This window comes from Camponotus floridanus, unplaced genomic scaffold, assembly GCF_003227725.1.
Source record: "Camponotus floridanus strain SB8 unplaced genomic scaffold, Cflo_v7.5 scaffold51, whole genome shotgun sequence".
NCBI classification, from domain to species: Eukaryota; Metazoa; Arthropoda; class Insecta; order Hymenoptera; family Formicidae; genus Camponotus; species Camponotus floridanus.
In genome coordinates this window covers 1,321,520-1,338,939 of record NW_020229670.1, presented here as the reverse complement: position 1 = coordinate 1,338,939, position 17,420 = coordinate 1,321,520, and the positions used below count along the sequence as shown (strand labels likewise).

At 31.0% G+C, this 17,420-nt stretch overlaps 1 protein-coding gene and 1 long non-coding RNA gene across 2 annotated transcripts in view; one reads left to right on the top strand and one right to left on the bottom strand.

Annotated features, from left to right (window-relative positions):
- LOC105252328 overlaps positions 1–2,437 on the top strand; it is a 40,797-nt gene extending 38,360 nt beyond the window's left edge. Inside the window, exon 3 of the long non-coding RNA XR_889285.2 lies at positions 1,708–2,437. This is a non-coding gene — a long non-coding RNA (uncharacterized LOC105252328). The remainder of the gene's footprint in view (positions 1–1,707) is intronic.
- The window catches only part of LOC105252327 (growth/differentiation factor 8), a 32,293-nt gene extending 15,815 nt beyond the window's left edge, over positions 1–16,478 (bottom strand). The window contains exon 1 of the mRNA XM_011259657.3: positions 14,939–16,478. Coding sequence (XP_011257959.1) covers positions 14,939–15,308 — 370 coding nt within the window. The 5' untranslated portion in view covers positions 15,309–16,478. The remainder of the gene's footprint in view (positions 1–14,938) is intronic.
- Between the last annotated feature and the right edge of the window lie 942 nt (positions 16,479–17,420).

Sequence of the window (17,420 nt, the reverse complement as noted above, 5' to 3'; positions counted from 1 at the left end):
TAACACAACTTATCTGTTCATTTTAACATATAACATATTTCATTTAACATATAACATATTTCATTTAACATATAACATATTTCATCAAAAATTCGTGATTTACATATTAATTGTGTTGTTTTAATTCTTAGAAACAGTGAATATTAATTCAACGCAGAAATGTCAAAATAATGCAACGATAATATGTTACATTAACTTAAGAGTATGTTAAAAATTTAACACAAAAATTTTTACACGAGAAAATTTTAACAGAAATACAAAATGTTTTTTACCGTGTTCACATGTTGTACGCTGTTTCGCCAATCGACTATAGACATACGAGAATCTACAGAGAACATGGTAGAAAAGCGAGAACATTTTGATTCTACTCGTCGTCGAAGTTTCAAGCTGCGTGTCGAGCGGCGGCGACAGAAAGTCTTCCTACGTTTGTTCTGCCATGTGCAATGCGAGTGACCTCCGCGTTCGCTAAAATCTATATTTATCCTAAGCGCTGAAGCACGATGTACTTAATGCTTTGGCTTTATTGTTTTCATCCCGCGCTCATCTTTCTTTTTGTCGTTTACCTTTCCCACCCTTGCCTGCAACTCCCGACAACTGTCACATTTACGATGTGCATTTATTTGTGTCTACGCGGCACACGCATCGGTTCGCGTCGCGTTTCTTCATATGCAATTCCAAATGTAAACGTGTTTTCGCGGAAAATTTACAATTAAAATTTACGATTTGCTAAGCGAAAAATTTTTCGACATTGATACGTGAAAAATCTTTAAACCGTGGAGGATGATGATGAGTGTAAAGACGATGAATGAGCTATACATGTGGTATAACTTTCAATTTGAAGATAAATAAATATAAGTAAAAATTATTTTTTAATTATTACACAATAACGTATATTATGTGAGTAGATATTATACGGGAGAATTAGAGGGGATCGTAAAAGAAATATAATTAGCGGGATAAAGAATGTGTGTATAATCAAATTAGATCGTTCAAACATTTTTGCACGGTAAAAAACATTTTGTATTTCTGTTAAAATTTTCTCGTGTAAAAATTTTTGTTTTAAATTTTTAACATACTCTTATGTTAATGTAATATTATCATTGCGTTATTTTGACATTTTTGCGTTTGAATTAATATTCACCATTTCTAAGAGTTAAAACAACAATTAATATGTAAATGCACGAATTTTTGATAAAATGTTATATGTTAAAATGAACAGATAAGTTGTGTTATTTTTCTCTCTATAACAGTTTCCATATGTTAAAGCAATATATTTCGTCTGTTATTGATCATAAAAATGTAAGAATAACATTGGAACACGTGACATATGTTAAATTTAACACAATTTTTTACTGTGTATTTTTAACTTGTTGCAATTATTTACAGATTTTTATTGAGATTTCGATAAATAATTAAATTTTATTGCAAATAATGATCTCGTTTTTATTTATTTTCAATATTTTTTCTGAAAAAATACACAACGAATTAAAAATCTCTCTATATCAAAATTGGAGCGGCATTATGGTAGAGATGCGCGTCATCCTCGCGCGACTCGCGACTTTTTAGACGTAGGGCGCTTTTTTTTCGCTCGCGATTTTAAATATAGCTCGAAATCTCTCGCGCCAGACGATCTGTAGCCTCGTCTGGACGAAAATAAGCCATCTTTATCGCGTCCTGACGGTCTTTCTTTCCGCTTTTTTTTTTCAGCCGATGCCGGCGTGATGTGCCTCCCTTTGTCCGACCTTCAAGCACGAAGACGAGCAACGGGAAGGAACGAAAAGGCATTGGCGGAAGGTAGTGTCGCACGAAGATGCAAAAGTGGCATAGCTTCGGCCTTGAGACAAGACGGGAAAAATATAGTCGCACATTAGCACGAACTTCTCTTTCTCTCTCTCTTACAAGGCTTTTAATAAGTAATCTTCTATTGTACAAGATCCTCGACTGAAGATAAATCTGTTCTTCGAAATAAGCAATAATATACGTAAATATACAAATTGTAAATATAAAAATGACATGATATTAAATATAATTTACATACCATGCGTACTCGACGCACGCATTCTTGCCCTTTAATTGATTTAATCTCGTGACGGGATTACTTATTTGCGTCAAAAGGAAGGGGTTTTCGCGAAGGAGAGATGTCGAGTTACACATCCAATTCGAGCTAAACAGCCGAGGGCAGTTGGCGAGAGGAGGGCTTTGCGTGTGTCTAGACGAAAACGTCTGTCTCTACGCACACCTAGCCGCTCGCCAGGAGCGTTGAACCCCGAAATTAATGTTGTAACGCAATGTCGTATCTCCGTCCCGTCTCATCCCATCCCCTGTGCCGTCTCGTTGCGCCTACAACCGCTCGATAACGTGCCCTCTGACTACGTCTTGGGAATACCTAATTGCACTAATGATCCTGCGAGCCGCGTAGGGCGCGGGGGTGAACGACCCTTCCCGGATTTGTCGCGTGGAGAACGCATTCGCGTTCGATAGAAGCCGCAAATTCATTGCGACATCAGCTGTTTCGCTTGGAGACGCAATGTGCAGTTCCGTGCGACAGATCTTAAATTTCCAGAAGTTAATCCGTATCTAATCGCATCGAAATGTATTATACATATACTTGATCGGCATTGCGCTGGCAGGTGTGATATATTCGAAAATGTGAGCGTTAAATTTTTTTTATCTATATAAAATTATATCATATCGTTTTTTAAAATAAATAATTATTATATTTATATAATATTTATATATTATATATTATTATATTTATATATTATTATATTTATATATTTTATTTATATATTATTATATTTATATATTATATTTATATATTATTATATTTATATATTTTATTTTTATATTTATATTATATATTATTATATTTATATATTAGTATATTTATATTATATTTATTAATAAATAAATTAAATAAATTATTATTTAATTTAATAATAAATTTTATTTAATTTATTTAAGTAAAAAAATAATTATTTTTAACTTTATAATCCATTTTTGCGTTCTTAAGATATACGAGGAAGAAATTAATACGTAAAATTTGAATGCTACAATTTGAGAACATTTATATATTGTAAAAATAATAATTTTTACTTCCTTTTCGAATATAATCGATTTGATCAAAGTCACTTGCGACCGCGTTTATCTCTTCAACTTTATACAATTTGCATCGAATCGTCTCGGTGATGTCTCTGTTAAAAGATTCCATCCTATTCGCATGGAAACCCGCGCGAGCGCCACACTGAGAAAAAAATTTGGTTACATTAATTAGAATTCTGGTAGATTCAACCAGTATGTCTGTTGGAAAATGGACGAACCAGAATTCTTGTAGGAATTACCAGATGAATCTGATTAATTTCTTCATGTTAAAATTATCAAATTTTCTGGTTAATAATACTAAACTCACCAAGTCGTCTAAATTTTTTTCCATCTAATCTCAAAAGTCTGTTTAATATTCTGAATTCTAACAAGATTATCACATAAGTTCAATCAAGATTATTGAATAAATTATTTTAAAGTTCAATTTGTTAGAAATTAAACTAATAAACAGTGACGCAAAAAGAGGATGCCGCTCAAACACACACAATCAGAGAGCTAGCGTTCTCTTTCTGGCACTACTGCTCATAAGAGAAAAAAAATATACTTTAGATTTAATGTTAATACTAATTCTTTATATACATTTCATGGCAAATATTGAATACATTAAGTTAAGAGAGTAAGCAAAGAAATTAATGTAACAAGAAATTTTATAGATTCAACCAAAAAATACTAACCAAATCCTTACAGTAAAATCTATTAAACGTTCTAATTATAAAAAATCGAGTCTTATCATGATAACTAGAAATTTTTGTTTGATTTAACCAAAATGCTTTCAATCATACACGTCCCTGGTACACTTCCTGGTACAATCAAACGATTTTTCTCAGTGCAGATTTATCGTACTCGCGTTAAGTAATTACTGAGAATCGCGTTGAACACGATCGATGATAATTCTAAGCAATTCCCTGTGGAAGAAAGAAGAGGGAGGGAGGAGGAGCATTTACTGTACCTATCTACAGGTACTTATAGTTTGTTTCCGGTGGCGGAGCGAACGCGCTCGCTCGTTCGTAACGCACCCCCGTAAAACACGATCTTCCGAGGGATCACCTCTTCCGAGGCGAGACCGGACGTAAAAACTGCCGTCTCTCCGAATAATCTGCATCGCGTGACGCGGGTCGCCCGCAATTGCGCGCAACTGCACTTCGACAGTATAACAGCGTAACTCGATAAAATTCGCATTTAGGTCACGCGTACTGGTTCCCTCTCTTTCTCTTTTTCTGTCACTCCTTATATCCTTTCTCTCTTTTGCTCTTGGTCTGTTTTCAGCTACTTCTTTTCCCGCGAAAGGGTCTGCTTACGCGCCTCGCGTGTATTTATGCGCTCGCGTCCCCTTCTTATAAAGGGAGGAGAGACCTACCAAGTGCGCTAGGGGGCGGAGAAAGTGGAAGAAAACGCCTGTACTTGTACCCCGATTGCTTTTTTATTCGTGTCCAAGTAAATCTGTCGGATAACAAAAGTTCTCACGAAGGAAATCATACACGAGTATTCCAATTGTTATTGAAGTAATCATAATTTTTCCGTGTTTTTCCTCGAATTACATTAATTCTCAAACATATGCGCTCTTCTCTTACAAACTCTTACTCAAATAAAAATATTTTTAATAATAAAGATTCATCTTTACAATTGATACGAGAATAAAAAATTATGTATCACGATGAATTTAAAGGTTACGGTTTAAAGGTAACGGTTTAAATTTTATATGATATGAGTTTACAAATTTTATGATCACCATTTATTAAATCTTTATTCAATATCGATATACTTAAGGAAGTAAAGATTCATTAAAAATTAAATACATTCGCATGTCTCACAATTTTTCTCTATAAAAATGAAAAACATTTTAATCATACATTTTAGGTCATACTTTCTTCTGCCACTTGTTTTAATTTATAATGTTGCACTAATCGTAATATAAAATCTTGATAATATTTCAAATAACGTCCGAGTGATTCATGTACAATCAAATTTAATCCAATATAGCGTTTTAAATGTGTTGGATTGTTACGCAACCAATAGTAGCCTTTAAATATACTTGGCGTGCGATAATATATATGTACTTTTAATATTTGTTTACATGAAATTTGGAACATGATAAATTTATTTTTCCTGCAAAGATTACTTATAAATTGTTCATAGCATTTGTCATTGATAATAATTTATCGATAATTTCAGTAAATTCATTAGATTCTTATTATATATATAATTACTATATTTTCTGTCAGACAATAGTAAAGAGTCAGTCTCTACTCTAGATTATATATAATAAGAATAAGAGTGAAATTGTTTTAACAATCTTTGAAACTTTAGTATAATTATTTTTAAATTAAATATGATAGGAAAAGATATGTCTTATTTCAATTGTTATACTTTAACTGTTATGACAACACGTTTTACTTTATGTTATCGAGATATAAACTCAAAATTACCAATTCTTAACTCTATCGAAGATTTCTTCTATGAGAAATGTCAGGTAATCTATATTTCAATCAATATTTATCAATATTTCAATCAATATTTCAAAGCGAAAGAAGGTAAAATACAAAGCGAATGGGAACCACTAACGCCTGTCTGCGAGTATGCTAATCGCTATTACCTTTATTATTCTTATTTATATCCTTATTTATCGGATATATATCTATTTCAGATTTGCTAATTTTGTCGAGATGAATCCATTTAAGAACAGTATAATTGAGGAATAACAGAAAGATAAATGAAAAATACATAAGCTTTTTGTCTATCCTAAAACTCTGTTAAGTTAGGTTTTAGGCAAATTTGCATTTGCTTTTGTATATCTCTTAGAAAAATATTAGTACAGTATGTATAATAATATGTACAAAGCTATGTATTTAATTTAAAAAAACCCATTTTCTAAGTAAGGTTTAATGGTTTCATATACAATATGATTTTCTATAATCTTTTATGATAGATATATAAAATATCACAGAATCATAAGATCATATATTTTTATTCTAAGATATGTTAATAAATTTTAAAAAATATATGTATATTTAATAGGTAGGTATTATAAGAGATTTAATTTTTAAAAATTTATTCTATCAGAAAATGTGTAGTTTATTTTAATACAAAAAAAGTTTTAGAAAAATATAAAGTTGTTTTTAAAGTATATATATTGATATTAATATTAATATAATTCGTGGAAATCTTTTGCAGATATGTATTGTAAAACAAGTACAGACGAATAATTTAAGAACGTTGTCTGAAGCGTTTTTAAATAATTTTTAATTATGGCAACGGTCATGCCCTTGATTAATTATTGAAATGCAAGCGCGTTGTTACACACTTAAATAAAAATAAAAGTAGAAACAATAATGATGATAAATCCGACGAGTTTATATAAGCATTTTATATCATACTATGTATATCGCTATTGATAATTAAAATAAAAAGTCACAAATTTCATCTTAAATCCACGTGGAGAACTGTTGCAACAATCTGAATACATAAATATAGATACACGCACAGCAAACATAGATATGTATTATCTTTTTTTATAATTATATGTGTGTGTGTGTGTGTGTGTGTGTGTGTGTGTGTGTGTGTGTGTGTGTGTGTGTGTGTGTGTGTGTGTGTGTGTGTGTGTGTGTGTGTGTGTGTGTGTGTGTGTGTAAATTTTCATAATTAAAAGATATGACATATGTTATGCAAATTAATTTTTATTCTATTTATTATATTTATTATATATTTTTATTAATTATTTTTATTTATTCTATATTTTTATTAATTTTTATTATATATTTTATATTTATATTTCCATTCTTTCTCTGTAACAAATCGATTTTCGGGCAGTACGTAAATGATGTATAATAAATATTAGAAAAATATATTAAATTGTATAACAAGTTATGTAAAACATAAAATGAAAATTTCTTTATATAACTCGATAATACAATTTTAGGGAATATACGAATTAAACAACTGGACAATAATTATATTGTTGGACATCTATGCAAATATTTAAATTTTATTCTATATCTTTAATTTTTTTCATAATTATCCTTCGCTACTTATTGTCTTTTTCAAATTGCGCCGACCGCTTTGAATAATCATCGCTCCAGCTGACTAGAATAAATTGCTGTCCTAGAAAGTAGCTTCGGGCGCTACACGTCATGGACTAGACTCTGTCTCAACATAATGTGGTCTTAACAACCGCCAGTCATATACGGACAGCTTTAACGCGATAATGGGAGATGGGCCTGACCTAGGCTGCACCAGCCATGACCTTCATTGGAGGCCGGTTCGTTTACGCACGTATGCATTCGCAAGTATTGGCGATCACATCTAGTATTAGAAAGAAAGAAAGAGAAAGGAAGGAGAGGAAGGACAGAAGAAGAAGAACATAAAAAGAATATACTTAACATTCATATTTAACTTTAAAGAGGACGCTAGTCTTTATTTCAAATTTACAAAGCTTATTAATGTATTCTCGTTTCCTATTTTATATGATAAAAATATTAAACAAGAAACTTCTCTTTTAATAATATATTTTAAAAAAGAATTTTGATTTTTTTAAAAATAAATTAATAATTATTTATTAATTATTTAAATTAATAATTATTTTAAATAAATTAATAATTATTATAATCTAACATAATCAGTTTAATCTAACATAATCAATACATATCCGGACTATCTAATATCGATTGAAGTCTTTACTTTTAAATTGTAAGAACGGAACACTAATGTGTTGAGCATGATCCAGAATACTCTTCGTTTCTTTGCACAGAGAAATTATCATTTTAATTTCGATAATAAAAGTTGAATGTTATGTAATAATCTTCTCTAAAAAAAATTCTGAAAAAAATGTCTGTTAATTATGACATTGAAATCTATTAATTTTATCTGTATAGAACAATATATTTCGTCATTGAAATTTTTTATACATTTAATTAGTCCATTATTCTACCTATCATTTTAATATACGTCGTCAAGAAAAATATTTAAAAGATAGTTAATCAATCGTATGTGCAGAAAATATCGAATTAACGTGCGTGGTAATATTTCTTATGGGCATAATTTTGTATACGTTATCGGGGTTACGCGACGATGACCACAAAGAAACAACTCAGTCTTTATCGTGACGAATTATTCAGTCCGTGGTTCGTTGATAAAATTTTAATATTTAATTGTTAATTGCAATAGATTCTAGAGAAATTTGCACATTACACAACTTGGATTAACGATTTTTTTAACAAACTTTTTTTGAAAATTTAAGCTTTTCCTTAAAATATCAATTTAGATTTCAAAGGAGTATATTATAAAAGCACTATCCTTTTTCTCTTTCCTTCCCCCTTTCTTTCTTTGCAATTAATGAAAAACATTTCTTCAATTATTAGGACTTTTCAAATTGCCTTAAAGTGTTGATTTGCATTTGACATAAACGAATGATTTATCGATATGATCATAGGCTGCTCACATATGTGTACGTACGTCTGTGTACTTACAATCTGATTGACTTGCAGCAAGAAACGATCAAGATTATTTGATCTCTTGATGTCGAAATAAATATCGAATAAACCATCGATTATTTCGAAGAAGATATCAAGATATAGAAAGAATGATACGTGAAAATTATAGAAAATCGATGTAGAAAAAGAATTGATGAAGATCGATTAAAAAAAAGGACAGAAAAAGAATGATAATAGAAAAAGGTAATGTTTTCAAAAGTAGAACAAGAAAAAGAAGTCATGCCAGAAATCAGGCACATAGAGTAAATAATTAATAAAACAATTGTAAGAAGCGGTCAAAAAGTAGTAAAGATAAAACAAGGAAAAGATTACAACGAAAATTGAATAAAACAGCGATAGATGAGAGAGAAAGTACAAATGCGACATGCATAAATAATAAATGATATGCAAATGTCTTGAAAACAAGAAATAAAGATATGAAAATTCAAGGTTAAAGTAACATAAATAAAACAATTCATATGTGTATCTGTGTACAAGAGATTTGTGCAAAATATGAAGATAAAATTAGGTACAATGATAAAATTAGGTACAAAAGTTAGATGCGAATACAGTAATGAATCTCAAAAATATTTATGCGTGGCAGTCGACTTTCCTAGTTATTTAGATTTCAAAAATAAATACAAAATAAATATAAAATAAGAAATATTCTCAAGCTTTTTTTAATTTATTGTCGGATAATTAATTAACAAAATTAATCAGCATGTTTATAAAAAATTATAAAATTAATTATTAAATTATAAAATAATAATTAAATTATAAAATATAGTAATTATTAAATTAATATATAAATATATAAATAATTATTAAATTATAAAATTATAAAAAATATAGAAAATTCTAATATACTTTGTAGATAACTATAAAAAATTTAGAGGACAAAGTGTAAAAAGAATGTAGAACATTTCGTCATTTAAAAATAAGACGACGATTGATGTAATAGCAAAGTAATGAAGATGAGTATAGAAAAGACTCGGCAAGATTCATGAAGGAAGGAAATTCGCACGAACGTACTTCCAAAGATCGTTCCCTGCAGCGGGATCGAGATGCTCCAACAGAAGAAACAAGAGGTCATTGATGATAACCCATCGCGAATATGATACCCGTCAGTCATTCTTTTTTTAGTACTTTTTCGATGTTATTTTCTGTTTAAATTTGACAGAACCGGTATCGAAATTTAATTGTTATTGGATGTAGTTTTACGCACGGTACTCATGCACTGTCCGTAAAAAGCACCATCCAGTTAAATATATATTCGTTATTTTTTTCTTCTTAAATCATTCCGGTTATTAATCTCACCGATAATGCCAAACAGTGGCGTAACTTTCGAACTCTCGTTTTCACGCATCATCTTGTTCGTTATCTGCATAATGCTACATATATGTATGCAAACTTATTTTCTATTGTGGCAAGATTAGTTTAAGAAGTAAATGACATTGATTGACACACTTTAATGAAGATGCGATGATTTAGGAGGAGTTTAGAATGCAATGTGTTAATTATAAATTTATAAATTAAATTATTTATGAACAAATGTAATTTATAGACAAGAGGCTATGATTTATATATCAGCTACATTTTTTACAAAATTAATATATTGAATAATTTAAATAACATAAATAATTTAAATTATTTAAATAATTTAAATAATTTAAATGATTATTTAAATTATTATTTACATAATTATTATTTAAATAATTTAAATTGAACATTTTTTGAATCTTTTCTCTTTTTTAATTCTCTTTTTCACTCTATATAATAATATATCTAAAAATAAATTTTCCCAAACACATCTTTATAAGCTTTCTTATTTTCTTCATAATAACTTCATGTGCAAAATGCGAACATTTTTATCTTACAAATGTATGAGATGTGTCACTAATTATTTTAATAAATAATATTATATAATAAAAAAGTATTAATGTAGCATTTTAAATTACAGTTATTTTAATTTTAATGACATGATACTTACGTTGAATTGATAAAAAATTTTCCAGCTTATTTACCTCTCTGTAATTTATCTTCATACATAAACTGAGGTAGTAACGTTTCATCATGATTACAAAGAACAGCCTTCGAGCAATCGTAATTAGTGACCCACCTGATGCGACGGCAATGTGCAATGCATTGCAAAAATCTCGAGTTTGGGCTGTCTCATGCATTTCGATTGCAGTACTGCAAAATAAAGCTATAATTGGAGCGATAATAATAAATGGCAACGCTTATATCAGAATGCCAAAGTATCCATAATCACGCGATACGCGATAATCGTTCACAATATGGTACTCAATGCGCCGGTAAATTCTGTCAAACTTGCCGTCGTTAAGATAGATACGCATGGAAGGCTTACAAAAATTACGCTAATAAAATTCAAATTTTGCATCGAACCCAATAACTAAAGACCGATCGGTTTCTTTACTCCTAAGCAGGTCGTTGATCTTATTTTGTTTCTTTTCTTTGTTTTTTCTTTTTTTTTTTGTTTTTTTGCGAATATACACAGAGGCCTTAATAGCGGGTTGCGGTCCTACCACCACTATTACGTGCTTAGTGGCAAGTGGCTCGAAGGCACTTTCGCCTGAGGGACTCGTGCGGCGACGGACAGTGCTTGGAGCTCCTTCTACTCCTTAACAAGTGTATATTATACACGAAATGCATACGGGGTGTCCTCGAAAACACGCAATGTTCTGAAGCTTTTACTAGTCGTCAAATGAGGTCTACGAATTTTAACATTTTCAATTCTTTTTAGTACTTGTACACATGTTCTTTTGTAAATTATTCGTTAACTTTCTAATTTTTTTATTAGAATTGTGAGTTTTAATTAAAAATTAAAATATTTATATTTATATTTAAATATTTATATTTATATTTAATATTTATATTTATATTTATATTTATGATCAAATGGTAGTTTCCTAATTAATTCCTGCAATTAATTCTTACAAGAAATTATTCACAAGAAATTATTTACAAAAGCTGATAGAAATTGCCGCAAGATTCGAAATACACGAATTCTGAGACACCTAGTGTAAGGTATTACATATATAGGGACTAGGGGAGAGAGAGAGAGGTCAGAGCCTCGATAAGGCCTATTATCGCCTTGCGAAAACTCTTAAAGCGACAAAGTGAGATCAAATTTTAAATTGTTAGAAGATACATCAAAAATCAAAGAAAGCCTAAAATTACACTATCAACGAGTAAAGAGTTCAATTTTAATCAGCATTAATTATTTAAATGCATTAATGTGAAGCACTTAAAAAATACATTAATAAGAGTAAATTGACATTTTAGAAAACAAATTATTCGGTTACGGAAACTCTACTCGACAAAAAAATGAAGAATTAAAACAAAATTAGTTTTTAAGCTCTAATCTTTAAAATTACTCAAATAAGTTTTCAATTAATCAATAAATTTTACATGTTTATTTAAAATGTCACATATTTTCATTCCGCGAAAGCTATCTATTCATTTCGATTGCTCAAATAAAATATTTAAAAATCTTTATTTGAGATCAAAATATAAGAAATTAAATTATCTTCTATATTACATTAAATCATAAAACTAAATGATATTATAAAAAATAAAAAAATATAAATGTAAAAAAGAAAATACAAATATTTTAAAAATCATCTTTGATTTCAAAGATTGTATATTTAATTTTATAAAATTAAATTTTTTATTTTAATCGATTTTTATTCATTTATATTTCATAAAGATTTATACTAAATTTTTTTTGTTAAAGATGATTTTCTTGTAGCAAGTACGAATTGTTGAATAAAATAATATACATATATGTATATCCATATGTGTAAAAGCCAGTTACATAATTATTACTTCATTATTACACACGCTCACAAATATATATATATATATATATATATATATATATATATAAAGTTACATGATACTCGCGTTAGCAATGATGATACGATGCAATACAATGCATCTACAATATATACAGGGTGTTCATTTAAAATTTCCACCATATTTATTTAATAATCACTAATTTTTGCCAAAAATGCCAAATATATATATATATATATATATATATATATATATATATATAAAGTTACATGATACTCGCGTTAGCAACGATGATACGATGCAATACAATGCATCTACAATATATACAGGGTGTTCATTTAAAATTTCCACCATATTTATTTAATAATCACTAATTTTTGCCAAAAATGCCAAAAAAGATCACTATTATTTTTAAGAAAGACGTAAGTGCGATAAATTTAACGGTATCACTTGATCTCCTTTGTTGGGAATTATCTCTTTAAAAATCTTAAATGAGAATAGGGATTAAGAGGCACATTATTTTGAAGTTTTTTTGACTCTCTTTATAATCGTATTTGTTTTCTTTTAAATTTAAGTAGACATTTTTCGAAAAATTACATCTGAAAGCTTTAAACATCTGAAAAAAATTCTTTTAAAAATAATTATAAACAATTTGAAATATACAGTTTGGAATATAATTTATTTACTTTACAGTTTCATTTATTGCAAATGTCCAAAATGTTCCGTTGTTTGCTAAATAATAAAAACAATTCTCAAATTTTAAATTTTAAAACATTTTAGAAGGTATCTGCTTTACATTTCTTTGATGCATATCATATTTTCCATTGGAGTTTTATAAACAAATTTTAATTTCCACAGAAAAAAGTCCACATGAATTATGTTTGAAATTTTAAAGGCTTGTTAGCTTCTTTTTTATCAATCTATTTCTGTAAAAATTGATAATTTAATTATTGTTGAAATGATAATGCAAATATAACACACTGTTATATTCGAAAGATTAAGAGAACAGGATTTAACATAAACAAAAAGATTAAGCGAAAAATTAGCGTTGCTTCTAGAGGAATAGTTAAAATTCGTTATTTATAAAACTCCTAACTGAAAATTCTGAACAATTTATATCAAAGTATTGTACGGGAATGTAATTATTCGCACAAATACTTTCGAACACGTTCGTTTAGAATTTAAGATTCATCTTTATTATTTAGTGAATAACAAAAAATATTTTATACATTTCTTATAATAAAAGAAACTGTAAAGTAAATAAACTATAGTCTAAATTGCTATATTTGTTAATTATAAGTTTTTTGTATTTAAAATTTTCAAGTATGATTTCTTGAAAAATTTAAAAAACAAATTTAAAAATAAAACAGGATGTGTACTGAAAATCAAAAGAACTTTAAAATCACTAAATAATTCTCTCATTTAAGATTTTTAAAATAGAAATTATCCCGACAAAGGAGATGAAAAGACACTGTCAAATTTATCGCATTTATATATCCCTCTTGAAAATAAAATTAACTTCTTTTGACATTTTTTGTAAAAATGAGTTGGTCACAAAAATAAACAAAATAAAAATGAACACCTTGTATACATCGGATGGATTGCCGAGAAACGCTAAAGTTAATTTACTTGCCAAGGAAAACATGATCGGTGTCGTGTATGAAATATTATCATTCGTGGTAATTAACTTTGAACAAACCTTATTTTGTGCAATGACGATAAAGATCTTACCGCAGCCTGGCGCCATGAATAATGTTATCTTTTACCAAGTTATACAACGAGTTTTTGCAACATGTATATCAAATCTTGCAAAAAAATGATTGCAACTCGACTTACATTGTATTTGATAATTAATTGCAAAAGATTTGTAATTTACATGCGTTATATCACATATGTCACATCTTGTGCATATTAATTGACTACTATGTACAATATGATATTCCTGATGATAAATTTTAAAATTAGAATTTTTTTCTATTTATTTTTAGATTTATAATATATGCCATAAGAACTCAAATATTTTTGTAATTGATAAATTAAATAATTAAATTAATTAATAATTAATTAAATTAAATTATTGTAATTAAATTAATATTTTTGCATGTAAAATTAACATATTAATGATACATCTAGTTAGAGATCTTGAATAAACTTGAGAAAAAATTAATCAAACTCGTATTAATATTTTTCTCGTAAAAATATAAATAAGAATAAGTTTTAGAAAATCAAATAAAAATATTTAAAATTACATAGGAATAAAATATATTAATAATGTTGAAAAAATATAAATAAATTATTTATAAATATATTTATAAATAAATTATTATTAATAATGATTAAAAAATTTAAAATAATAATTAAACATAACAATACATGCTCAGAGAATTCAGACAAATTATATATCTTTAAATAAATATAGAAAGAAGAATTATAAAATAATATGACATGCTATTATATGAATTTTACTTTCTTATACTATTATTATACATTTATTTGTCTCGAACGAATATTTTGTATTTATCGAAGAATGTAAAATGAGCAAAAAGACTTACGTGGTTGCGCCAAGGCAAAGACGCTTTCCGTTTTGGCGGTGTACTCGTCAATCTCTTCGTGGTGCGTGATACCAGGCTCGAGTGGTGGCTGATCAGCCTGCATCCCGTACATGTCCATCAGTTTCGAGATCGGTGGGATTCTTGGCAGCGCCCGACCCGTCATGTTAGGCGCCTGTTTCAAACCGAGTTTATTCAGGATCTGTTCTTTGATAGCCTCCAAACTGAGCGCGCGGATCTCCTCATGCATCCTGCAGGCGTTGCAAGCGTTACCGGCCATCGCCAAGTGCCGAACATGGGTTCTCTCGATGCCGGGGGCGTCGAAGGCACCGAGGAGGACCAACGAGAGTAATAGCAGCGCCCTCGTGACCATTTTGTTCAAGGTCGCCCTTGGTTGAATCAACTACGATCGGCCTTCGTCACGACAGGAATGATCAGATGATCGATAGCATCATCGCTCGCTCTCCTCAAATTTGTTTTACCTTTTCTGCGGATCTTAGATTTTCTCGTAATTTTGTTTTCTTTTCGATAATAAAGTCGTTGATCTTCGATCCTTATAAATTTTCCCTTCTATTTATGTCTACTTCTTTCTGCGTATCTCCGGCTATCTTCACGAAAAAAAGTCTTTTTCCTTGTCGTAACGTCTTCTGTAACTTCTTCCTGAACTTGCGCAACCATATGTTCTTCTCTTGCACAAACTTCCTGGTCCCCTTATCGTGCCCTGACGAAGACGATGCTCCGTCGCAAGAAGGCGACCGGCCTCGATCGCAATCCAGTTTCGCTTTCTTCCTTCTTACGTCGTGAAGTTATTAACTCGGAACTTTATGAAATTTTTGACAACGAAACAAATCTTTTCGGCTTATGCAGAAAATATGGTGAAAAAGATATTCAGATATTTTTCGAGCGATTTGCTCCACTTTTTATGGTGTTCACCAATCCGTTCTCACGCACACCAATCACTGCAAGAGAGAGAAAGAGAGAGAGAAAGAGAGAGAGAGAGAGAGAAATCACAAGGCACTTTAGAATATCTCGATATTTTGTGTAAAGTGTCCTGGATAGTCTGGAGATCATATGACTTGGGGTATCTTCATGATCTTCAGCAGCAGCTTATTATTTTCCAAAACACCGCGTGATCGTTCAGTGACAGATCCTGTTTCATGTCAGTTCATCGGCTTTAGAATCGTCATCATGCGAAATCTGATCTGATTACCTCAATTTTTGACGTTAGAATAAATTCTACGTCCCTCACTCGTGTCGCGCGACTATTCGCCTCTTTTCCTGATCGCAATGTTACACTTTCGGTACTCTGACTCGGCCGGCACCATCAGGTATACTATTGTCGCGGATACCAGTCTCCCATGCTAATTACCCTCGGATCCGGGAATACCAATCACCACTAATATATCCAGTCCAAATCCCGAAAAAAAATCAGGTGACGAAAGAGGGTGATCGTGTGCGAGGGGCAGCGATGTGACGGACTGGTAGAAACCCAATGGATCCTAAGAGCTTGCCGGCCTGTCAAGCACTGAGACAGGAGGCGCGAATTCTCACCGCATATATGTCCGAGGTGGAGGCCTTATCCTCTCTACTTCTTCTTTCTTCTTCCCCCTCCCTCCCTCCCTCTCCCTCTATCCTCGCTGCTACTTTGCCATCTCCCTCCTTCGCGCGAACTGCTCTCTTTCTCCGTCTCTTCTCTCCCGTAGTATCTTACGCACTCGTGTTGTAGCCGAACGTATATCTACACCCGCCGCCAACAAATGCTCCCCTTTCCTCCCTCTGCCCACCTCCTCCCTCGTTATTCCCCGCCGCTCCCAACCCTTTCCGTCACCGCCACCGCTGTCGCCGTCGCCGTCGCTGCCGCCGCCGCCGTCGCCGCCGCCGCCGCGAATACCGCCCCCCCTCTATTGCCCTCTTATAAGCCCGCGCGCTCGAGCGTCGCACCCGGCGCGACCATATCCCACCGTTCCTCATGTACGAACCTCTTCTTCGTCCCCTCTCGCCACCGCGATTCCCTCGCGAAGTACGCTTAGCTTCGTTCTTCCCTACGCGCCGGTTTGCAAATCGTTGCCCGACAACGCGACAGTCCGTCAAAGATCGTCACGATCGCCGAGGGATTCACACGGGGACCGTCGATCGTGCCGCTCGTGCGTTAAAATATACAGGCCTGCAAAAAAGGGGGTCAAAATTTCTTTTTAAGATGCAATAGTGATTTTTGATGTAATTTTGTGCGCTCCGAATCTGGCCGCCGAATTTGCGTAGCACGTCAGGTTTTTGAGTTATTTGTAGTTGAATAGCCCAAAAATCGCTATTTTGGGTCAAAAAATTTTATCGGAAAGATAAATATGTGTATACTGAGCGCAAGACGCGCTTTTAGAAGATCGTCTGTCTACAAGCATCTGTATCTACTGACATAAATGGTGCGATATTTGATATGAAATTATGGATTATTATTATTATATATTCTTTTTTTTAAAGAATTATTTTC